The 25,848-nt window shown below is 43.9% G+C and overlaps 4 protein-coding genes across 4 annotated transcripts; 2 read left to right on the top strand and 2 right to left on the bottom strand.

The window, feature by feature from the left end:
- On the top strand, positions 4,058 to 6,379 carry LOC8077283 (UDP-glucuronate 4-epimerase 1). The gene has a single exon (XM_002437940.2). It carries the CDS (start codon positions 4,794 to 4,796, stop codon positions 6,114 to 6,116), a length of 1,323 nt encoding a protein of 440 aa, XP_002437985.1. The 5' UTR covers positions 4,058 to 4,793; the 3' UTR covers positions 6,117 to 6,379.
- LOC8077167 (trimethylguanosine synthase) lies at positions 6,340 to 8,476 on the bottom strand. Its single transcript, XM_002436573.2, has 5 exons — positions 7,925 to 8,476; positions 7,675 to 7,810; positions 7,352 to 7,443; positions 6,952 to 7,075; positions 6,340 to 6,860 (listed from the first exon to the last, which is right to left on the bottom strand). Exons 1-5 carry the CDS (start codon positions 8,407 to 8,409, stop codon positions 6,798 to 6,800), a joined length of 900 nt encoding a protein of 299 aa, XP_002436618.2. The 5' UTR covers positions 8,410 to 8,476; the 3' UTR covers positions 6,340 to 6,797.
- Positions 8,633 to 15,420, bottom strand: LOC8065432 (origin of replication complex subunit 1). The gene is given in 19 exon segments (XM_002436572.2): positions 8,633 to 8,966; positions 9,074 to 9,221; positions 9,322 to 9,405; positions 10,279 to 10,355; positions 11,150 to 11,245; positions 11,365 to 11,435; positions 11,633 to 11,756; positions 12,320 to 12,498; positions 12,587 to 12,644; positions 12,781 to 12,942; positions 13,054 to 13,176; positions 13,275 to 13,374; positions 13,448 to 13,599; positions 13,672 to 13,815; positions 13,918 to 14,070; positions 14,167 to 14,302; positions 14,598 to 15,064; positions 15,066 to 15,163; positions 15,166 to 15,420. Coding segments are annotated over 18 exon segments (2,430 nt in total). The 5' UTR covers positions 15,308 to 15,420; the 3' UTR covers positions 8,633 to 8,966; positions 9,074 to 9,157.
- Positions 20,402 to 24,070, top strand: LOC8065431 (probable folate-biopterin transporter 2). Its single transcript, XM_002437939.2, has 5 exons — positions 20,402 to 21,387; positions 21,998 to 22,257; positions 22,564 to 22,659; positions 22,751 to 22,921; positions 23,099 to 24,070. Exons 1-5 carry the CDS (start codon positions 20,973 to 20,975, stop codon positions 23,786 to 23,788), a joined length of 1,632 nt encoding a protein of 543 aa, XP_002437984.1. The 5' UTR covers positions 20,402 to 20,972; the 3' UTR covers positions 23,789 to 24,070.

Raw genomic sequence — 25,848 nt, 5'->3', positions numbered from 1 at the left:
TGTCAAACTGGAGAAACCACCCAACGTATCTTTGATGCTCTTATGGTTTTCTGTTTGTGCTGTGAGCCTGTGCCGGATCAGTTTTTATTTGGTGAAAAAGAAGGAAACAGGAAGAGTATATGCTCAGATCAGCATCATCGAGTAAGGTAATGTTTTTTAGCTTTAGCGTGTTTACAAATCTTCTTCTTTACTTCTTTTATTATTTGTTACATTCTTCTGTTGTCCTTATTTTTTCCTAAATTGTTTCCCATAGAACATGGATGCTATGAGTGGCCCACTGAATCCTACCTATTCACGAAAATGCTTGAATGAAGTGATTATCTAAAACCTATTTGTTAAGATATGCATTATTTTAACTCCGACAGATTGTTCTTTTTCTTTGCTTGTACTAGGTTCATAAACCAAAAACGACTATTCTTTTGTCATATATTCTGCCTTTCTGTTGTGCATGTCTCATGTCATGAGGTGCCGGCTCTCTGCCAGGAGTGCTCGACGCCGACGCGGCCAGGAGCGCCACCAGCACCCGCTTGCCTGAAGGCGTTGCACGACGAGGAGGCCAGAACTGCACATCCTCCACTACCATCATCTTTATTGCTAGCTCTGCAACAGAAGGCGTCGCGTCGAGCGCTCGACGCGGACAAGAGAAGCACGACACTCGACACCGGTCAGAACTCAGGAGCTGACAGCTGATTACCATCACGTTTCTCCTGGTTCGCTATCGCCAAACTGCCAGCAAAAAGCACAGAAAAACATCCAGACACCGTTTGAATTAGGCTTTATTTAGTTCGCAAAAACTTCCAAGATTTTCTATCGCATCAAATCTTTGGAGGTATATATAGAGCATTAAATATAGATAAAAAATAACTAATTACATAATTTGACTCTAATTTGTGAGGCCAATCTTTTGAGTTTAGTTAGTCTATAGTTAGACAATAATTACCAAATACAGCTAAAACATTTCACGAACTAAATAGGGCCTCAATCCCAGGTAAAAAGAGATAAAAAGAATCAAAATAGTTTTCGGATTCTAAGTATGTATCTTCAAGTTAAAGTCTATTTAAAAAGTAGACCATATGAATGATATAGTGGGATTCTGATTTTTTATATCCATATTCTTGTAATCCTATGGGATTCAAACGGGCCCATAAACCGGGTCCATATAGACTGTGTTTGAATCCTCCAAACTCCTAGAAGCTAGAGGTTCCTTCAGCTTTTGAGATTGTGGAAGTTGGCTTAGGGCACTCACAATGCAAGACTCTATCACAGAGTCCAAGACAATTAACTACACATTATTTATGGCGTTTTGCTGATGTGGCAGCATATTTATTGAAAAAAGAGGTAGAAAAAATAAGACTTCAAGTCTTATTTAGACTCTAAGTCCACATTGTTCGAGGTAATAAATAACTTTAGACTCTATGATAGAGTCTGCATTGTGATTGCCCTTATGGAGTTGTCGTCGGATATATTGGATACCATCTTAGCTTTTAGAAGCTAGATTGTGGAATTTGATAGGATTCAAACAGACCAATACAGTAGTATTAGGTGACTTAGCCGAGCTTGAGCTCATTGGCCAAGGTGTCCAAACACTGATGACTAGCACAAACACACCTAGCCGTACTGGTATGGGCTTGAACACTGACATTTCATTATTTGGTGTTTGCATGCATGGTGTTTTATGATATGTATATGTACTGGACAGGGACACGAAAAGATCCAGGCTTGATCTGGAAGGCAACGGAGGAGGGAGTAGCAAGCAGCATGAGCGGCACAGGCCAAAAGCGCTTCGAAACGGCCGTGGCTGCAGCAATGCATTGCAACGCAAAGACGGAGGGATCCAGCAATCTTTTGTTTCTGTTGCGTTGCTGTTGGCCTGTTGGGTCCGCAAGGGAAAACCGGTGTCATGATCGCGACCCTGTTCTGGACACTGTACCTTTTTCTGTATAATGCACACACGGGGTATGGTTTTTGTCAAATCTGCTTTTTTACTTGCTACTCCTTTCATTGTGTACATAGTACATCCTTTAGTTTTACGATTGATGTAAATGTATGGACTGTCGATAACTGTTGATACTATAAGGTCAATTTTAATGAAGATTTTATCTATATTTATTACATCAGCGTATTAGTAAAAAATATTGATCTAGCAAAGAATTAAATATAAGTGACGGGTACCTATAATCTGGGAACCCTCCCATGAAGGGTTAGCTCATATGTCCGACTCCACAAATAACGTTGCCGCTCGATGACCTATGAAAGGAGTCGATTGGAACTCGACATAGACAAGTGTGCCTGATTTTCCCTCCACGAATAACTTCGCTGCTCAATGTCCTACCAAAGGAGTCGACTAGAACTGGCATACACGAGCGTGCCTGCTGCTCAAAAGCCATATGTGGCATGATAAGAAATACAACACAATATCTCTAGTGTTACAACAGTACTATTACCGGGGCATTCTAGCATACTATTCCACTAACCCAAACATGGGTCGCAACAACTCACATCAACATGGTTAAGGGCGACTCCTAGCCCCATGCCACCTATTGTCCTACACAACATGGGAGCATAGCCTCCCATAAAGGAATGTGGCATGCAGCAATACCACACATCATTCCTCGAGACCCACACAACATGGAGAATTCTCTCTCTCTCTCTCACTGTGCTCCCTCAGCAATATAAGGGGCAATAGGGTTCTCTTCTTATCCACGAGACTGGAGACATCAGTCGCTTAGCTAAAGTCCTCTCAATTTTTTAGACCCGCTCTCCATTTCTCCCTCAGTTTGTAACCCATATAGCAAATACGAGCCCTCATGCTCAGGAACACAATTGAACACAAGATGTAGGACACATTGTTTGAACCAGTATAAATCATGAGTTTCTTAGTGCTAGCTATGCAAAATTCATGGACGATGCTAAATTTACTAGTCGACATGCAGGTAACTCTGTAACTAGACGTTGACAAGAGTGAAGATAAGTTTGATCAATATATGTAGAGAGAAAATGATGAGTGTCTAACCAAAATTAGTTAGAGCTAAGGATTCCTTAGTATGTTCAGCGGCATTGATTGTATGTATTGGCAATAAGAAAGATGTCCAAATGCGTGGAAAGGGCTAATTCACTCGAGAACAATCTTTAGGGCTTGTTTGGCAGGGATCCTCACAAGGGGCCCCTCACGAGGGGCTTCTCCAGAGGAGTCAGAGCCGTTTTGGTAAAGCCACAAATTGTGGCTTCGCTAAAAACAGCTCCGGCTCCTCTACTTTTTACTCAAAACGGTTTCTCTAGAAAAATGTTTGGCAAGCCAGAGCCGGAGCCAGAGAATAGCCCTGTCAAACAGGCCTTTATTTAGCGCTCATGTGCCATTCCAAGTTCTCAATGATGGTTTCTAAATTCTAACTATGAGTCTATGACTTTCCAACTGATTGGATTCTTTGAATAGCTGGTTGAACTTTCCTTTTCTCCCATGAATATATCTTTTTCTTGCATATCAGTTTTTTAATTTGTCTCTTTCGTTACATGAATATCCATAAATATCTCTAATTAGTTTATCCCTTTAATTAGTTTTCTTACATGACTAATCTTTGCAACAAACGAGGGTGCAATAACAATCCCTGTTACTTGTTCCAACAGTGATATCAATGTTACAAACTAGTGTACTCTACCTATTTATCAAAGAACTAAAGGGCCTAGGTGTTAAGAGTCCACTACATGATCAACAGGTAACACATTTTGCTCACAGAATAGACCGAAAAATGGGATGTATTTGTGAGCTCAATATCTGTGCCCGTGACAAGTATAAGGAAGAAATAAACGAAGAAAAAAGATATTGGATGGGCATCTGTTGTATTGCGTCTGATTTTGCATTTTGAAATGCCCAACTCATCTATACGACCGAGGCCAACTCGAGAATAGTTTGTGCTATCTTGTATCTATCTTTTTCTTTGCGAGTGTATCTTGTATATATCGTACTGCATGACATGATAGTTGAAGAGGAAAAAGAAAGAAAGCGATCCCTGAAGACGTCAAGTAATTCTCCTTAGAAGGACACGTTTCACACGAAAGAGTGCTAGAAAAAGTGGTCATATTTGAAAGAGTTCACATAACACATTTGATCACAACACCACTCACAAGAATTACATACTACTCCTATATGTAACTCGCCTTTTGGAAAAGTGTCGTAAAAATATTTATGGAGAGAGCTTGTTTCATCAATTACTCAGTAAAGCTGAGGGGTGCCACGCCACTTCTAAACCTCCTCGAAAGTCGAAACCAGCCACCGCCGGAGTGAAGGAAGGAAGGAAGGACGCTTCTACGGCGAGTCGGCGACCGAGCATAGAAGGAAGAGCGCAGTACATACTCGTGTGTCTTTCAACTCCGGCAGCTAAAAATAGACGGGGCTAAATTACGGGGACCTCCATCAACATCGCCGAGCCCTGGAAAACACACAAACACCAAGCAGCCAACAATGGCTATTTATAACATCTCCCCTTTCTCTCTCCTCCCCTCCTTAGTCCTCACCGCGCGCCGGCCGCCTCCCGCCCATCGTCGTGCCATTGCCATTGCCATTGCCGAGAAGACGATCTTGCAACGAAGAAGCGCACGCGCGCGCATGCAAGAACGTCATCTCATCACATAGACTAGACGAGCAGCAGCAGCAGGAGAGGCCGCCGGTGGAAATCGGAGGCTGCTTGACGATCCCTGTTTAGACGGAAGAAGAAGAGACCGATCGTGACCTGCAAAAGCTCTTTTTTGCGTTGGCCACCGCCGGAGTGCCGGTGGATCGATCGCATGCGAGGAGGATGCGAGTGCTGGAGGAGGACCTGTACCCGTCGACGCCGGGGAAGGTGAAGGTGGAGCGGCCGGGCGCGATGAGCCGTCACCTGCACCGCTGCTTCGCGTCCACGGGGACCATGTTCCTGTGGGCGCTCTTCCTGGTCGCCATGACGGCCACCTACCTCAGCGTCCACTCCTTCGTCGACACCTCCTCCCGCTACTTCGCCGCGTCCTGGGGCGGCCTTCACTGGGAGCGCCAGATCCGCGCGTCGGCGTCGCCGCGGCGGCCCCCCGGGTCCGCCGAGGGCGCCGGGCTGTCCGTGCTCGTCACGGGCGCCGCGGGCTTCGTCGGCACGCACTGCTCGCTGGCGCTCCGCAAGCGCGGCGACGGCGTGGTGGGCATCGACAACTTCAACAACTACTACGACCCGTCCCTCAAGAAGGCCCGCCGCGCGCTGCTGGGCTCCCACGGCGTGTTCGTCGTGGAGGGCGACATCAACGACGGCCGCCTCCTGGCCAAGCTCTTCGACGTCGTGCCCTTCACGCACGTGCTCCACCTGGCGGCGCAGGCCGGCGTGCGCTACGCCATGGAGAACCCGGCGTCGTACGTGCACTCCAACATCGCCGGCCTCGTCTCCCTCCTCGAGGCCTGCAAGGACGCCGACCCGCAGCCGGCCGTCGTGTGGGCGTCCTCCTCCTCCGTCTACGGCCTCAACGACCGCGTCCCTTTCTCGGAGGCGCACCGCACCGACAGGCCGGCGTCGCTCTACGCCGCCACCAAGAAGGCCGGCGAGGAGATCACCCACACCTACAACCACATCTACGGCCTCTCCGTCACCGGCCTCCGCTTCTTCACCGTGTACGGGCCGTGGGGACGCCCCGACATGGCCTACTTCTCCTTCACACGCAACATCCTCCAGGGGAAGCCCATCACGGTGTACAGGGGCAGAGACCACGTCGCCCTCGCCAGGGACTTCACCTACATCGACGACATCGTGCGCGGCTGCCTGGCGTCGCTGGACACGGCGGGGCGGAGCACCGGCACGGGCGGCAAGAAGCGGGGGCCGGCGCAGTACCGGATCTTCAACCTCGGGAACACGTCGCCGGTCACGGTGCCCACGCTGGTGGCCATCCTGGAGAGGTACCTGAGGGTGAAGGCCAAGAAGAACGTGGTGGAGATGCCCGGCAATGGCGACGTGCCCTACACGCACGCCAACATCAGCCTGGCACGGGAGGAGCTCGGGTACAAGCCGACGACGAGCCTGGAGATGGGGTTGAAGAAGTTCGTCAGGTGGTACCTCTCCTACTACGGATACAACAGGGGAACACATACCTTCAGGAACTCATGATGATCAGTATGTGATTAGTAAATGTCGCTTTGTCGCGCCTTCCACTCTTTCTCTGATCACAGATGGGAAAATTTTTTTGTGTGCTTTAGACAAGTCGGGGACGGAAATGCGAGGAAGAATAGAATTCTGTTGTAGTTGGGTGAGGAGAGGAGGGAATGGCGACAGAGCGATGAAATGGAGGGGGTGATGTGATCCCCCTTCATTCTGTATTTTCTTCTGTAAATTGTATCAATCATTATAGAGTTATCCTTTCTTTCTCAAAAGTTACTCATCATCACGTATAACAATAGCAACTTTGGGGATCTTATTAGGCAAACAGACAGGCCACTTAACAGGTGCCTGAAAGAAAGATAGGAGCTGATGTTACCTGACACAATGGTGTGACAGCATCCTTTGAGCAGGGACTGCATTTTAATTCCCAGCTCAATTTAGATATCTAATGAGTATCCTCCTTCCTGAGTCTCTACAGATGATTTTGCGGGGAACATGACTCCCAACAGAGAAGCTAAAGCTTTGATTCAGATTACCATATATACTCATCTTTTAAGTCCCCTTCTGCTTCTGGCATATGAGGATTTCACACAAATTTTGGAGCAATTTTATTGACGTAGATTTTGATTTCAGCATGAACCCCGAAAAACTTCTGTGCTCATCCCAATTTTGACAATGGGCTCAGTGATCTCATCGTCTTCCAAAATAGGCAGTGATTCCTTTGAATCTGTGCTGCACGTAGTTCTCTTCACTCTGGAATGATCAGAGTTCAGACAGGTCTTGAAACACAGAAGTAACCCCTCGAAATGCTGCAAGTTCGAGAAGAAAATTAAAAATAGCATACCTCAAAATCTAAGGGAGGGCAAGACAACCAGGAAAGTTCCTCCACTTGAGTCACGTCCACGGTCCGTGGCAAGAACATCATGACGTTAGGAGCTATTTTCTGAGCTGCTTGAAATGTCTCATACCTACACACAAAGCCATAAGCTTGTCAAGACGTTATTGTTCTGAGAGCTCTTGATTCTTATGTTTTCATCTTGATTACTGTCCAAATGCTACCCAATTAACATGTATACAGTTCCAGACTGAATTTTTCTGAGCAAACTTTGATGGTCATAGCTACAGAATTACAGTTGCAACATGTGCAAGCTGCTTATCAGTTATCAGGATTTCACTGTGAAGCTGAAACATGGATTCTCATTTTTTTTATCTTTCAGCAAGGGCAAACAAAGCGAACAACATACCCGTCTTTTGGCTTCAGCATATCAAGGGTGTAAACTGGAGCTTGAATGTATGATGGTCCTCCCCAGGGTGGTGAAAGGAACACCAAATCAGCCTGGTGGTATTGACGCAATCAGTCAGCAAATAATTTGAATGATGAAATAACTGCACGCTCTTCTTTACAGTGACAGTATGATCAGGTGTCAGGGTACAGATATAAGTATTTATGGCATGAGAGGTTCAGGATTCAGAAATCAGTGGTTGGTCGCACTGAGCTTTCACAACAAACTGTGACGATCTTTCAGTCTCCCTGCACAGCTGCACTACTGAATTTATTAGACAATACCTTGAGCAAAGGCGCCAAGCGGAAGAAGTCACCGACAATGAACTCGATCCTGTCCTCGACGCCGTACACCCTCGCGTTGTGCGCCGCCAGCTCCACCTTCCGCGGGTCGATCTCCACGGCGACCACGTAGCAGCCCCTGCAGCACGAGGCGCGGCGGGAGGCGGAGGCGGAGTCAGTGTCTGTAGCAGGGGAAAGGGCAAAGAGAAACGGGAGATGAGATGGCGCGCCGCGTAGTCCCCCCGTCACGTACCTGGCGGCGAATTGGATGGAGTTGCCGCCACATCCGGCGAAGGCGTCGACGACGAGGTCGCCGGGGGCGGCACGGGAGGCCTGCGACGCCGCGATGGACTCCGGGGTCGCGGAGTACCAGCCCTCGGCGTCCATGCGCACGCCGCGGTCATAGAGGTTGAAGAGGCTGTACCGGTGCGCCCAGTACTTGCCCGCCACGGCCGCCTCGGAAGCGGAAGCTGAAGCGTCGGTGGCGGCGGCATCGGGGCTCCGTGCCTCGACGTCCTGCTCCTGCTTTTCATCCGCCGCCCTGAGGCTCTTGGGCTCCCTCGGTCTCGCGACCTTGCGGGCAGACTTGGCCGTGCGGCGGCCGGTTTTGGGTGCGGTGGCGCCGAGAAGGCGGAGGAAGCGGTGATGGATCCTCTGGAGAAGCCGGACGGCGTGGGCGCGGGCGCCGCGCCGGCTCCGGAACTCTGGCGCGGCGGCGGCGGCGCTTCTTTTCGCCATGCCCTGTTGTTTTGTGACCGCTGGTCTGCTGGCGGGACCGCGGGCCCTCGATGCTTCAGAAACGAATTTTTGAAGGCCGCTAGTTTCGACCACTACGGCTGTTTTCAGCTTTAGCGAGGGGGACGACCAAAGAACAGAAGAACGATGTTGTCAAAAAAGAAAAAAGAACAGAAGAACGAGATTTATAGATGGCCAACGCATTGGAGCCAGCAAAGAGTACGAATTTGATATCACAATGTTTCTTATTCAAAACTCTCAGCTCAATGTTCTTGTAACAAACAGTTCTTATACAGTTATATAGTTACTAAAAGGCGGGGATAGAAAAAACAACTGGCTCAGCTCACAGGCGGCAGTTCAATTACAACATAAACAAACAACATACTTTGAAGCAGACGAAATTCCAGACGTACAGATTCCTTAACGTTTTACATTCCTGGTGTGCAATTAATTATGTGCGATTCGTTGGGTGCAGGTGCAGCCCTTCGCCGGTTCCTTTGCAGATCTGAGGCTTAGAGTGACCACGAGATCGACCATGGGATATGTGTGTTTGAAAGGTTCTGCATAAGATATGTGGTAAGCTCCTTAGCAGGTCCAAGAATGCAGAAAGATCATGGATGAAGAAAAGGCGGCAATCAGGACATCAGCAAATGCAAAGAGAACTTACTGCGGGTAAAGTAGAATTGTTGCTTCCAAAGAGAACAGAAATGCAACAGAATGCCAGGAGTTAATGGTTAATGCAGTTTGAACCTCACAAGTACTTGGATATCCAAGGAAGATCTGTGGATTCCTTGAGGGCAAATGTCACATCGTCACTGTCAACCAAGAACACGAGATATTAGATCACGAGCAAGAGAAATTAGGTTTAAACTGGCTTTGAATTAAAAAGTTCTGATGTTATTTCCAAGAGCTGACCTTGGATAGTTAAGCTGCAGCTTCTGCAACTTGTGCTTACTACCCTCTTCACAGAGGATGATCTTACTTTCACCAAGCTTGCAGCTGCGAATGGAACATGTACAAATTACTGATAGATCATCGAACCAAATCAAAGGAAGAGTAAATAAAAGTCATCAGTGGTTCTATCTCATTAGAGAAGAATGAAATGCCACAGATGATGAAAATGCCCAACAACAGGAGAATTTTCACAAGTAATTCCCAGCTAACTAAAAGCAACATTTAGTACAAGAAAAGATATGCCAATTGGACCACCTTGAATAATGCTGGTCCAAGTTTACAAATTACACACAATCTTCACATTGTCAAAATGTCAATACACGAATCATGCAAAGGATGCAATAGCAATTGAAATGGATGTCAGGCTGAAGTTTTCACATGAGTCCATATCCAAGCAAGCCCTAGTTCATGTAGCCATTGCTTTCAATATACTAGAAAACTGTTATCTCCATCCCATAAAAACATGATATTCTGGGCTTGTCCTAAGTCAAAATATTTTAAGTTTGAACAAGTTTACAAAGAAGACTGTCAACATTTATGACATGAAATAGGCATACTACGAAAATAGTTTCATGATGAATCTAATGGTACCTATTTGATATTGGGTAATATAGATATCGGTTTTTTTTTTATAAAATTGGTCAAACTTAAGATAGTTTGGCTGAGGACAAAACTAGAATGTCAAGTTCTTTGGGACAGGTAGTATGATACATGCAAATGCTAGGCTTGGAAGTTGCAATAAGAACATGGCAATGTAACTACATTTGCTATGGCACACAGAAGCAAAGGCAACACCATCACTAGACACATTACACATGATGGAGTGCGTACATGAACTCATGGAGTCAACTGTATGTATAAGGAACTTGAGAACAGTTTCTTCTATTGCAAGCTACACATTAGATTGGATTAGCATACCAAATTTTCACAAGTGTGTCGTAACCAGGCACTACTTCTCTGTTGGCAAGGCACCAGGAGAAAACTGTTGTTGCTAACTACAGAAAAAGAAAATATCTCATTAGATTTCTTTAAAAGCACCCATACTAGTATTAGGTGCATGGCCCCAAACAGGCAGGACATAAACAAGAGCAGTATTGTTAACATCTTGCCACTATGAAACTTCCAAGGTAAGCATGAAACAGTTCATTGCATGCCTCAGTTCACATGGAAACTTAATCAGATACAAAGCTAGTGGGGGGAAAAAGGACCACTTAGTGTATGAAAGTATAATTGAGACTGGATGATAATCATTGAAATGAACAATATACTGAAAAAATATTGCACTTGCAATAGTTCCATCCAGCTTTACAATTTTAGCAGGGTAAGATAGATAAGAAAAAAAATAGTTAATGGAAATAGGGGACTGCCTAAAAAATGAATAAGGGATTCTGAAGCATGAATAAAGTCTGAAAGTCTAACAATACAATGTCAAGAAAAGTTTAACCATCAGGGGAAAAAATGTCAGCAAAACAGAGGAAATCCCAAATGAACAATTTGTAAGGTTTTTGGTCTGCCATGTGCATACCCTACTGCCAGCATGGTATGAGACAGCCACAAGGGGCCATGCCAGACATAACTGATGCTACAAATTTATGTAGCAATGTAACTCATTCTAAGTATTGGATTTGAGTCAACATCATGGCACATAGGCACTGAAGCATGTAAGCCTAAAGGCCATCTGTATACTACTCCTGAGCTTGGCAAGGACTTCTTTTATTTCCACCAACAGAATTAAAAAACAGAAACATAGGGGCTAAAAAGTAAAAACACAAAAGATAATGTAACTCACCTTATCAAACATTATTTCACCTAGTCCACTTTTGTACAGCTCATGAACTAAGGCAACCAATATAACTTTTCCAAACTTTGGGCAATTCTTCATCACCTGTAAATAAAGAGACAAAAATGTTGCAGAGATCCAAATAATGATGGGTGGTCAAGTGACTTTAATAATTGATCTGGTTATGGGTACAAGCTCACATAAAATGCACATTTTCAACTCACTTGAATATGTGGTGCCTGGAAGACTTCCTGAATTGCAGCTTCTATGTCACCCATGGAAACAACACCGTCACCTACAAGTATCGCCGTGTTCAGTGGATTATATGCAAGTTGCAATTTGACCCAAACAATGGATGGTCGAAGTCGTAAAACCAAAACACGAATGGTGGATTTATACTGGTGGTCGAGGTTTATGTGACCATAAATATAAAATAATCCTGTGTACACACTTTTTCTTGATAGTTGATTCCAACACAAATGTACACAGTACCTTTATTTGCAGAAACAGTACTCTGTGCAGACTGTCGAGATTGTTTAACACGGTAATCTGCAAACTCTGCTGCCCGTCTACAAATCTCTAAAGCTCGCCTAGCATCACCTGACATAGCAGCTACCTACAAGCAAAGGCAAGTAAATGGAAGTCCAAACCGACACTACAATAGAAAATGGCATGATCTCCGTACAAGTTATTAGTGACTAGTGAGGGGTGTAAATTGACAGCCATTTAAAATTCTTTGTTTCCCCAGGCTTCAAAAAATTGATCTCTGCAATGTGAAATCATTTAATGTAGTCCCTATGGTTATGAATTACAGTTTGGCTAAAATATGGTCAATATTTTTAAAGTTTAACCATTCAGTTTACAAAAATGAAAATCACATGCAAATATTTGTCTTGAATAACACTTTCAAAATCGCATGCATTTATTAGAATGTTATAACTTATCTTAGAAGAAAAGGTATGGTCAAAATTGCACCACAATTCTATAAAAAACAAAAAATGCCATGTGTTTTTACCAGAGGGGGTACTAATATTTTACTTTGATTTGATGCCTAACACAAGTATCATGAGTTCAGTTATAATCAACCATAACATGAACTTATCACCTCATGTGTTCCAAGGAAACCTCAAATTTGGTGGAGTGATGCAGAGAGTATAAACATGGTATTGCGAGTCAAACCTTTCTAGAAGCAAATTCAATAGCCTGTTCCTCAAAGGCATCAATACCCTTTAGACGGCTTGTTATAATTTCCTGCAGTTGCCTATAATTGTATGGACCGAAACACAGTCGTTGGATACCCATCCGACTTGATATACGAGGCAATAACTTTTCTGGAAGATCCATAGTGTTTGCTATACCTGAGATCATAGCAAAACAGACAAGGGGTAAGTAAAAGGTAAGGCTAAAATCACAGGTCAAGATCAAAACAAAACAATAGTTAGTTACCTATAACAACTAGATTTGAATTTGGTTTGGTGGGCCAATCAAGAATGTTATACAGCACCTGATAAGAAAAAATTACCAGTGTCAAATGATAGGAAAACAAATAATAATACCAAACAGCTAGTTTATTTATTAATCTCCCTGGTATAAAACCTATGAGCAAAATAGAAATTTATAATTTTGGATTGAATTATTACCGATTGGTTTCGTGTCAAAAGAAGATCAAGCTCATCAATGAGCAAAATAATTGGCTGGTTTGCCTGCTTTCCAATTTTAGTGCCACCTGAAAAATGTTCTGTTAAATAGTGAAGAGCCTTTTTCCACCCAACCCTATGCCCACTCAACTGTTCATATACAACCTGCAGAATTTAAAAAGAATACACCAATTACAATTCTTTCCTGAGGGTTATGTGCCAGCTACAGTTGAGTAGGGCAGATTTATTTATCATTAGGCCACAAAGCAGAAGTACCTTGTAGATATTCTCTGGAGATGCTAATTTAAGACCATTAATTTCAATAAAACAGTATGGCCTCAGAGTTCCAGAATCAAATTCAGATCTCAGCCTCCTCATAACGGCAAGTACACTCATAGTCTGTAGGTTGACAAAATAGATGCAGAAAAAATGGTTTAATGTTTAGCCACAGCAGATGAGATAAAACCATAAAAGAACCCACAAAATGATAGTCTTACCTTGCCAGTACCGGGTACACCATGTATATAAAGGCAGCGTCCCAGGCATTGGTCATTGCAGATTGCATCCTTTACAAATATAGATATCTCCTCCATTTCTCTGAAATGAGACTTCAGCTGAGTAGCAGTTTTTGTAAAACGCGCACAACATTCAGTCAGATGAATAAACATACTTATCCCTGCAAGGCAATGACTTAGGAAGAGTTGCCAATAACAGGGTTGCTTTTGCCTTCTCCAGCTCAGTCTTTTGGTGGCACCGAACATGCTCAGGAATTTTTCTTATCCCAATTTTTTGTAGGCCATATATTCTACCTTTCCTTGAATTCTATGTATAAATAAGTCATTTCAGTAAAGAAATACAAAGCAGAAGATGAAGAGAGAAGAGAATGGTTGTTACCGCTGCCAATTCATGTGATTGATTCCTTCTGGCAGAGAAAGATGACGTAGGTTCTTCCTCCTCATCATACTCTGAATCTTCATCACTGTCACTGTTATAATCATCTCCGGCATTGTAAGGCTCGTCGTTGGGATCTTCCTTTGTCTACAATAAATGAATAGGAAAAAGCTTAGTCACTGGTTAAATCGCAATGGTGTCAAAGCTACAAAGAAGACTGTTTTGCATCTCAAGAGTTCTCGTGCATACCTCCAGCTCATCATCAATATCTGCAAGACGCTTAAAATTATGCCAATGTATATCATACTCATATTCACAATAAAATACATCATCTCCTCCATCATTAGCATCCCTAAAGTCTTTGGGGCTCATTACAGAACAATGTCTAAGGATTGTTTCCATCTGCACAGACCATAAGCACAAAGAACTCAAGACAACAGAAGGACAAGCGATGAAAAATTATGAAAGGGACAACTGTACACAGAAGACAATGATCACCTCAATGTCTCCAAGATCATTGGTACGATACAGCTCTCTTCTCAAATTATGCGGCTGCCTTCCTGCTGCAGTCTCTTCGGGGATAATGTACCACCTGATCTTTGCCCAAAACGTGCCATCAGGCTCCCTCCATAAACTGTTACCGATAACAGCACCATTCAGTAAACTCACAAACAATGCATTAAGTGTTAAGTATCATTGACACATGTAAAGCGTATCTGGTGACATATTGAGGAAATGAGGAACATCTACCATCACAGGTTGCTTTTTTAACATTTTTTTAGAAACTAAAAGAAGAGGATGAAGAGGCACGCCTCTGTATAGAAGAACAATGCCTTGCACAAACCTGAATGTTACAACTAAAACATCCCACAATTAATAATAAAACTTTTTACACATCAATGATCTCTCGATGATAAAACCTCACGGACCTCTCGATGCGTGCAGCCCACAGATCACCGGAAAGGAGTTTCTCCTTGGAGGTCCTCACGATGCGCTTCCCCTCAGGCGGCCTGGGCCGCTCGACCAACTTTCCGGCGCGCTCGGCCTCGCAGTACGGACACGCCCAGTCACCTTCAGGCACCCTCCGAAGCGGCGGTCGCACGCAACGGAGGTGGAATCCGCCGAGGCACGCGTCGCACTCCACCATAACCCCGCCACCGGTGCGGAAGCATACGCGGCACTCCTCCACCTCAGGGTCCTCCCCGTCAGACTCCGCCGCCTCCCGCCGCTTCACGTACACGTCATCACCGACCTCGAACTCTCCGCCGTCGTACACCACCTTCCGGTAGTATGCCCTCTTTCTCGGGTGTCGCTTCTGCCTCTTGGGCTCGCGCTGAGCAGGGGTTTTAGGTGACGGCGCGGCGCGCTTGGCCTTGGAGGTAGGGGTCGGCGTAGCCTTCACCTGAACCTCCAGGGCTGCTTTGGTGGGGGTTTCGAGGAGGCGGCGCGAGCGCCGGATGGTGGATGGCGTCGCCGGAGACATCGGCGCCGGCGAGGCTGTCGATTTGGACTTCCGCCTGGGCGTAGGCTTGGACGGGGTGCAGAGGTCCATCCTGGACTTAGCGGCAGCGGCGGCGGGCTTCGCCGGCGAGGATCTGGGCTTGGATTTTGACCTGGAGGGGGTGGCGGCGAGATCCATTTCCGGGTCTCGCCGGAGACGGCGAGGGGTGAGAGGTGGAGGAAGGGGGGAATGTGGATTTGAAATGGAGGGGGCTGATGGGACTGGCGGAGTTAGGGTTTCGGCCGTTTGGCGCCCATTCGCACTGAGTTTTGGCACTTTTGTAATTTGGTCCTTTTCTTTTGGAATTTGTATCTAGGTCTTGTTTACTTTCAGAATTTTTTGCAAAATATGAATAGTGACACTTTCGTTTGTATTTGACAAATATTATCCAATTATGGACTAACTAGAGTGAAAAGATTCGTCTCGTCAATTTCGACCAAACTGTGTAATTAGTTTTTATTTTTTTCTATATTTAATACTCCATGCATACGTCTAAAGATTCGATGTGATGGAGAATCTGAAAAATTTTGCAAAATTTTTTGGAAACTAAACAAGGCCCTATTTAAGCTATTTGGTTTGAAATTTTAGATTTCACGACTTTTCAAAGCTCACATATAAACCTATCATAAATCCCCAATGGCTATATAGTCATTTGAATATGCTTCATTGTATGTCAGATGGGTGTTAGGCCTATTACTTTGATGGTTTTATTCGGTGGTGCTGAGAAAAGTACAAAATCTTCCCAACGGATAGTTTTGGTTTATTGGCTATAAATAGAGGGTGTGGACAATTAGAATGAGGTTGTTGGTGTAAGGGTTGTGATGAGCACATACAACCTTCGGATACGACCATTGAGGGGTTGTGATGAGCATATACAACCTTCGGATACGACCATTGATCATAAAGTGAGCTCATTCTTTTTTTATGGTCACCGGGGGAGTTTTTCCCACCTGAATTTTATTTAGAGCGGCCCAAAATGGCCCAAAACATTACATGAAGTTCTCATCACCTAGTTGGTGATGGTATGCAGATACAAAGAGACAGAAGAGACATAGATAGTTACAATAGCAGAGGGAAGCACTATCACGTAATTGCACTATCAAACAGTTGGCACCACTGATCTGCATGGGTATAATAGTGATGATATGAAGCATGGGTATGAATAAGACCGATCTTAAAGTGCAATTCCACCAAAGTTGAACATTGCCAAATTTTGTCATGAGACATCGTTTAAGTGTTTTGCACCTAATCATCAAAAACAACTGTCTTTGCCAAAATGACATTATAAATCATTGCTAATATGCTATAAGACACTCAACTCATTATTTATCTGATTTTAATAGATAGACACCGAAACAACAAATATGTCCTTGCACCTTTACCTTATCCTTTTTTCTTCGTTCGCTCGCACGAAAAAAGGACAAGAGGTTGCAGCGGTGGCGGCCCCTAGCAGCGACTGCGCAACGGTAGCGATGCCTGCTTCTTGCAGCAGCGCGCGAAGCAGCGGGGTGTCGAGGTCGCGTGCCACTTGATTCTTGAAGCGAGCGGAGCAGCAACAGCACCCAATCGTCGCCAAGGAAGGCTCTACAGCGAGCGGAACAACATGCGTCGCCCAGAGCAAACTCTGCAGATGGTGTGCTGCCGGTTGCGTCGCCGCTGCTCATGGTATTTCCTGGTCGAGACACGAGCGAACAAACTGAGGAGCATCTAGGAATGGCAACGGGTACGTACCCGATGGGTACTGGCCACCCGTACCCGCATCCGCCAGGTCAAAACCTATTCCATCGGGTTACACACGAAAGCAGACGGGTAAGAAATTCATTCCGTACCCGCACCCGACGGGTATTCCATATCCGAAAATATACCCGAGTTCAACAGAAATATAACAACTTTCAGCAAGTTAAATATCACAACTTCTAGAAAAATAAACATAACAACTTCCAGTAAATTAATAGCAGCACTAGCAGCACACCAGCCAATCAGTTCATGGGCTATATGGGCTAAATTGCTTAGGTTGCTTACTCATTTTGCGGGTATTTCTTACCCACGGGTACGCGGGTATGGTTACTACTATTCCACACCCGTACACGTCATACCCGATGGGTAAAGGATTTCGTCCAATAACATACCCACAGATACAAATTCATTTTATACCCGCGTCCTTATCGTGTAAAACCCGTCGGGTACTCGACATTGGCATTTTAAGGAGCATCCGTCCATCCCAAGGACACATTTATCATTTTGCGTGGTTGTACATTAAAATCAAATAAAAATATGATAAAAAACAAATAAAATAACGAGGTCAATTTCATACGGCGTATATTAGCAACATTTTAGGATGTCTTTTGACCAATACAGTCCTTTTTGAGTGGTCTGTAAAGACACCTTTTAACGGGGGCCTCTGGCAAATTTGCCTTGAACATTTGGTTCGCTGACAACTTGACACTATTTCATTCTAAAAACATAACTCTTTCATTCAGCGGTAATTGGGGCAAATGAGCACACGATAGAGAGCTTATTTGATCAGCTTTCAAATAGATCACTTCAATATTATATTGGGTCTTGTTTAGTTCTGAAAAGTGAAAAGTTGTCGGTACTGTAGCACTTTCGTTTATTTGTGACAAATATTGTTCGATCATGGACTAATTAGGATCAAAAGATTCGTCTCGTGATTTACAATTAAACTGTATAATTAGTTTTGTTTTCGTCTATATTTAATGTTTTATGCATGTGCCACAAAATTCGATGTGACGGACAATCTTGAAATCTTTTTGGTTTTCAGGGTGAACTAAACAAGGCCTTGGTAACTGAGACTCTGACCCAAATTAGGGCACGTCCCAAGAATTCCCAACGAGATAGACAAACAACACATTGATGAATCCCTTGGATATCCTCCCCTGCCAGCAAGAACGTCAAACCAAGTTGGAGGCATATATTACTTGCTAAGATACATTTAACACGTTGCTAATTTGTTAAGCTCCAAACAAAAAAGCGCATTATTAGGCCTTGTTTACTTCCACTAAAAAATCCAATTTTTTTCAAGATTTCTTGTCATATCGAATATTTAGACGCACGCATGAAGTATTAAATATAGATAAAAATAAAAACTAATTGCACAGTTTGGTCGAAATTTACGAGACGAATCTTTTGAGTCTAGTTAATCTATGGTTGGACAATAATTATCACAAACAAATAAAATTGCTATAGTGTCGTGAAATTTTTTTCTTCGCGGACTAAAACGGCATAAGTCCAATCAAAGGTCAACAATTCATGATAATGGCAGGCGGCCAAACCAAAATTGGACACTTCATTTTGCTCCGTGTAGTCGGCCGCTTGTTACTCTTTTCCCGTTTCGAAATTATAAATTATTTTATATTTTAGTACATCTATGTTATTATATATTTAGATATAATAATATGTTCAAATATATATTTAAATAAACGAACTAAAAAAATTAAGACGACTTATAATTTTAGAATGGAGAGAGTACTTCATTCTACCAAATTTTTATTGGTCCGAGAACTTCGTGCTGAAATCCAAATGAGGGCTAAAACATAGTTATGCACGGGCAAAAGTTGGTTTATAGCCCTGATCTTAATGGTCCGATTTGCTTGAGTTTATTTGTCGATTCTGTCAGCTATTCAGGAGTAATTTTCTCTTCTCACAAGAAATTAGCAAATAATACTTTTAGGTTCATATATATATATTTAAATGAACGGACTAAAAAAATTAAGACGACTTATAATTTTACAACAGAGTACTTCATTCTACCAAATTTTTATTGGTCCGAGAACTTCGTGCTGAAATCCAAATGAGGGCTAAAACATAGTTATGCATGGGCAAAAGTTGGTTTACATTGCTAGGCAAAGAGAGCTCTGATCTTAATGGTCCGATTTGCTTGTGTTTATCTGTCGATTCTGTCAGCTATTCAGCAGTAATTTTCTCTTCTCATAAAAAATTAGCAAATAATACTTTTAGTTATAACTTTTCACACAAATAAACAGACTATTATCTCAAGAAAGTATGACCTAGGATGACTCTTCTCTTTGCACGGACCCAACTTTCTCCAAGACACGTAATCTTTTGCTTGGATTTGTTCAGACATTGCGTTAACTAGCCATAACAAAGACCCACATCCCCCTTTCTCCTGGTTCTCTCTCCTTGCGACTTGAACTCTCATTCAATTTTTGAGTTTGTCATGGGTGTGTTTAAAGAAGTACTCCCTTCATCCTATTGAATGTGTCATTTTTACTTTTAGATTTGTTATTTGACTATTTATCTTATTTAATTTTTATACAAATAGTAAAATAAATAAATTATATTTTTATTGGCAAAACAAGTTATAAAAAATATATAAATATACTGCGTCCAACTCGTGACCGGACGTGGCAGAATGGAAGCTACAGTACGTGTGCAGCACTGCAGCTAGCGCGTGCCCGGAGCGCTTTTCCCGCGTTCCTGGAAGTGGGCTACTCCTGCACAGGAACCTCTCATCGAACGCCCGGACCCATTCGAAGCGAGACCTCCATATAGCTCACTGCCCGGTGGGCCCACCAGAAGCATACGCGGGCTAGGTGACGAGACTATGGCGTGACACCGTATCACTTTTGTTTTTATTTAAAAAATATTATCTAATCATGAAGCAACTAGGTTTAAAAGATTCGTCTCGTGATTTATAGATAAACTATGTAATTAGTTATTTTTATCTATATTTAATGTTCCATGCATGTGTCATAAGATTCGATGTGATGGGGAATCTTGTACAGTTTTGGGTTTTTGTGTGTAAGGCCTTGTTTAGTTCGTAAAAATTTTCGGTTTTGGCTACTGTAGCACTTTCGTTTTTATTTGACAAACATTGTCGAAACAAAGTGTAACTAGGCTCAAAAGATTCATCTCACAAATTACAGGTAAACTGTGTAATTAGTTTTTATTTTCATTTATATTTAATGCTCCATACATGCAACCGAAGATTCGATGTGACGGAGAATCTTGAAAATTTTTGCGAACTAAACAAGGCCTAACTGCCTGATTATCGATTAGCTTAACTACTCTGCAAAACCACCCTCACGTCACGCAGTAGGGCTACCCGACTACACAAGCCACCGCACACGGTGGGCCCGAAGAAACGTTGGTCCCACACGGCAGACACACAGCCGGTCCATGCTGCTGTCAGCTAGCGAGCCAGCTCACTGTTTTTAAAACCTAATTAAAAAAAAGGTCAAACGGCTAATCTCCCCCAAGGAATCTCCCAATTTCTTAGGACCTCGATCTCCCGCAACCTTTTTTTTTTACCTCACGCTGTTCTTGTTTATACTCCACTTGTACCTGATGTCTGCATCCAACCTCCATCCACATCTCGATCCCCAGTGGTGTTTTTTGGAAGCCATCAGGCACCATTCGCCTGCCAATTTCTTTTCTTGACATTTTTGTCCATTTTTTTTGTGCCACTTTATCATCATCCCCCGTTCAGATTGTATCAAATAGGTTGGAGCAAATCTTTGATCTGATTGATTACCTTCTGCCGTTCTGCGGATAGCTTGCCACTACTCTCTTGATTCTTTCAAGACTTTTTTGGATCGATACGATACAGACGCACCTACCACTCCCAGCTCCGATCTTGCTGTTGCTTCCCACAGTGCGTAGGATCCAAGAAACCCCCGAATCTGTGCCTGGAGCATCATCCATTATCCGGATCATGGCGAGATTGGGTAAAGCCCAGTGAGGAATCCGAGCTCCCGCGCGGTCTCCTACCGGGCCATAGGAGATCTCGCGCGCGAGAGCACAAGCGAAGCGACTCTCGGAAATGTCGCCGCAGCCGGCCCCCGACGACCTCGCCGAGGACAAGGAGAGGGAGACCAATGTCCTCATCGAGGCGGCGGCCCCGGGGCCACCAGCGAAGGCGGCCGAGGACGGCGACGGCCACGGCAGGCCCGCGCCGTCGCCGGTGGCGTGGTTCCGGATGCTGGCCAGGGAGCTGCACTGGAGCTTCGTCTTCGGCGTGGTGGCCACGTACGGCATCAGCCAGGGCCTCGGCGGCGGCATCACGCGCGTCGCGTCCGACTACTACTGGAAGGACGTGCAGCGGGTGCAGCCGTCCGTGGCGCAGGTGTACCAGGGCGTCACCTCCATCCCCTGGATGGTCAAGCCGCTCTGGGGCCTGCTCACCGACGTGCTCCCCGTCGCCGGATACCGCCGCCGGCCCTACTTTATTCTTGCAGGTGAGGAGCACTGTGGTATGGTGCTGTGTTGGTTTTTGCCTTTTTGGTTAGAGTCGCTCCTGAGTCCTGATTTCTGGAACAACCACTGTTGCTTGTCCAATTAGGTAGGAAGGAACTTTAGGACTGGAAAATTTTCTTGCTGAAATTTAGGAGTGCAAGTAAAGTTTGATGACTTCTGGTGCTCAAATGGTAGTGACAAAATGTGTCAATGGCAATGAGCATCAAACATGCCTATGAGCTAATGGCTATGCACTAGTTGACTTTACACCTAGTTGGTGCAGCATAAGATCCAAGCTAGTAATTCATTAAAAAAAATATTTTGAAATGCTGATGAGTTCAGTATATCGTAATTTTGATCTATTATAAGCTGCATAGAGGAGTGCAAGCTTTCTACCAAATAGCTAGTAGGAAGGAATCAATGTGACTATGTAGGTGCATCTTTTTAAACAAGCTTTGCAGCATAAGCCAAAATATGCCCTGTTCAGCTAACAATGACATTCATACTACTATATTCTCTTGATAGGAGAGTAAGCGTCATTTAGTAGAAGCATAAACAGAAAATGAGTATCTTGTTTGTTTTGTTCCCTCCCTGTTTCTGAGGAGTATGCAGGCTTCATCGGAGTGATTGCAATGCTTATACTCGCTCTCCACAGCAAGCTTCATGCATTGTTCGCTCTGTTGGCATTGATGACTGGAAGTGCTAGTGTGGCGATAGCTGATGTTACTATAGATGCTTGCGTGGCGGAAAACAGTATAGTGTACCCTCATCTTGCTGCTGACATGATAAGCTTAAATGGATTCTGTTCTTCTGTTGGAGGTCTTATTGGATTCTCAATAAGTGGTTTTCTTGTTCATGCAATAGGGGCTCAAGTGAGTATCACTAGTTCATCTCTTATAAAGATTTGTTTGAGTTTCATACTTTTCAAATTTCATTGATCTGCAAGAATGCCTGAATACCATCATCTTAATCTAATTCAAAGTAGTTTCATCCAATGCATTTTTTCTGCATAATAATCAGTCCATTTTACTTGTGCTGCTTCTCTTTTCTGTGACCTGTCAAATGTAAATTAGAATGGCAGTCATCATTACTTTGGATGGTGCTGGTGTATTTTTCTTCCTTTTCAAAATTCAGATGGTGCTGGTATCTGATAATGGATTAATCCTGCCTTTCTCAAGGGTGCCCTTGGACTGTTAACCATACCCTCTGCCTTAGTGATTTTATCCGGAGCACTGCTGAAGGAGGTTCATATCCCCAACTTTCCATACGAGCAGGTTAGGAATGATGTTGTTCTTGTTTTCTCTTTAACACCACATATACTCTATCTTTTACACTAGTTTTTCCTTCCTGGCACGGTAAATTCAGGCCCACAAGAAGTTTGTAGAAGCAAGTGGAAAAATGTTAACAGCTTTGAAATGCCCTGAAGTATGGCGACCATGTGTTTACATGTACGTATCACTTGCGTTGAGTGTCGACATCCAAGAAGGAATGTTCTTCTGGTACACGGACCGAAGCGCAGGGTTATCTTTTCATGAGGTATATACATATCATTTTGCTATGATGTTGGCAGCTCGTTCATGAATATAAAGGTCTCTTGCACTAAAGTTCTTGTAGACCTTACACATTTCATTTTATGAAAATATAGCATGACTACTTCTGAAAAAATGTTCCTTCTGAACCCATAGTCAAACTAACTATATGTTACTTCTCCAGGGATTTATTGGCTTTATGTTCGCTATTGGATCAGTTGGTTCTCTTGTGGGTGTTATACTTTATCAAAACATTCTTAAGGACCATTCATTTCGCAGCCTTCTTTTTTCGAGCCAGCTGTTGCTAAGCTTGGCAGGAATGCTTGATCTGATCTTGGTGCTCCGACTAAACCTTAAAATGGGGATACCAGATTACTACTTTGCGGTGATCGATGAGGGGGTCTCCAAAATGATCAACCGTATCAAATGGATGCCTCTTCTGGTACTTAGCTCAAAGCTTTGCCCCACTGGCATTGAAGGCACATTCTACGCATTGCTCATGTCTATCGACAACATTGGCTCCTTAACTGGATCATGGGTTGGTGGGTTGCTCCTTCATTTGTTGAGAATCACAAGAACAGAATTCAAGAACCTCTGGGCCGCGATCTTAATTCGAAATATTATGAGACTGCTACCACTGGCGCTGCTGTTCTTGGTCCCAAGAAGTGATCCGAATTCCACTCTTCTTCCATCCGATTTGCTGAATGAGGCAGATGACGATGAAGCTCAGCGAGTAGAGAATGTCGAGTTAACCTCCCTCCCTGCAAACAGAGATTCTTGCAATGATAAATCTCTCCATGACTGTGAGAACCGCGAGGGCCTTGACGGAGAACGAGACGACGACGAAGCTTCACTTCTTGCCAACAGGAGTTGATACAGGATGCATATGGAGATTTTTCTTTTGTACACGAGCAAATAAATAAAATTTAGAAAAATCTTTGACATTTGTTTACTATAGAAGTTCATTTAGATGTCCACGTTGTTAAATTCATTGATTTTACAGCAGGGTAGCGAAGGCTTGAGAGACACATACTGGGGATGCTTTGAGATTGTTCTCCATTTTTCTGAACTTCCCCATATACCAAAGTTATCATGAATCAAACTTTACTAAGTGCAAATCTTGACTTTTTTTAATGGGGTTTACACTTGGTGTTAAGGCCATGCATATTTCATGAGAGTGTAATGCACATTAAATAGGGTGCCACATAAGCAAAATTGCTGACTTGGCGGAGTCATTAAATGAAGGAGTTTTATCAGATGAGAAAGGAGTTTTATCCCTATGAAACTCATGTGGCTCGGTTACCTAGTTTATAGTTTTGTTAACTGTGCTATGAAACTATCATTGAGACTGAACTAACAAGAGATGCAAGCGGATTTGTGTGTGAGAAGCGGATGCGCGCGCAGGCAAATATGTTTGCATACAGTGTTACAGTTTGGAAGGCGTGAAAAAAATTTCGGAAAAAATTTCTATTCCTGCGACAGGCCCTAATTGCTAGATGTGTATTGCAGATTTGCAGCGTATTATTTTTTTTCATTTCAGAAGATATTTTTACTTATAAAAATTATATATTATTTGAAAAGACATGCACATAAATGATGATATATCAACATCAACATTATTTAAGGAGGAAAAATCACACTCTCACCGGAGTTGACAAATCCCTCAATCAAACAGATAAAAGGAACCAACTTGAAACAAAGGAAGCTTGTTTTTTATTGGTCTCAAGAGATGATTTCACATATCCGTCTCAAAAATAAGTGTTATTATTCTTTTCTCGGAGCCAACTTAAAAACTATTAATATTACAGTACATGATTAACATCAAATCTATATTTTTCATATAATAAACTTATTTTGAGAAACAAATATTGTTATATTTTGTACTTAAATTTTTTAAAAATTGATCAGCATGAATATTATAGTGACATTTAGGTCTTGTTTAGTTTACTCAAAAAACCAAAATCTTTTCAAAATTCTCCGTCACATCGAATCTTACGGTATATGCATGAAGTATTAAATATAGATAAAAATAAAAACTAATTACACAGTTTATCCGTAAATTTTGAGACAAATCTTTTAAGCCTAATTACTCTATGAACTTTTTTTCCAAAATTTTATGGAACTAAGCAAGGCCTTATTTTGAGACGGGGAGTAAATGATATACCTTCGTTATTTAAAGTTTGAAAGATCCCACTGAGTTGACAAATCCCATTGAGTTGACAAATCCCTATACTCCAGCAACCCATAAAATGTTGGACTACCAACGTGGAGCACTGAAAACTGGTAGGCTTTGACTCTTCGCCACTCGCCAGTAGCCAGACACAAGTCGGAGGACTCGCCGTCTCACCGTCGGCGAAGCGTTTTCCACGTGAACGAGAACGCAGCGGCAGACAAAAACGAGCCGGTACTGGCACACAGCGCGCTCGTGCGTCGTGCCGAGCCAGTACTACACGGTGACGGTGTACTAGTACGCCCCACCGAGCATACATATCCGGCAGCCAGCCCCACCGCGTGGGCCCCGCACCTGTCACCGCGCCGCGCTGCTGCTGACAGACAGCCGCGCGCCTGCATCCAATCCAACGACCCCGGCCACTTTATCCACTCGGGGTGAGGAGGGCACCACCACCACCACCACCTGTCGCCGACGCGTGGGGCCAAGGGAATCCGACCCCACAAGTCATCCACAAGCGCCGCCTTCTCGTGCGCGCCGCGGCGGCGCCTATTTCTGGACCCTTCTCCTCCCCGAAAGGCCAAGCAAGCAAGCAGGCTGCCGTCCCCGTCCGCCTTCGCGCTCCCTTCCTCTCCCCCCACCCCTGCCCTCCCTCGAATCATTCGATTCGGCCCACCTCGTCTCGCCCGCCCGCCCGCCCGATTCGATTCGCCCGTCACGGTGATCGGGACCGGCCGGCGCTAGGGTTAGTTAGGGTTCCGGCG

The sequence above is a fragment of the Sorghum bicolor genome, chromosome 10 (assembly GCF_000003195.3).
Source record: "Sorghum bicolor cultivar BTx623 chromosome 10, Sorghum_bicolor_NCBIv3, whole genome shotgun sequence".
In the NCBI taxonomy this organism is placed as follows: Eukaryota; Viridiplantae; Streptophyta; class Magnoliopsida; order Poales; family Poaceae; genus Sorghum; species Sorghum bicolor.
This window is presented reverse-complemented; position numbering and strand designations above follow the sequence as displayed.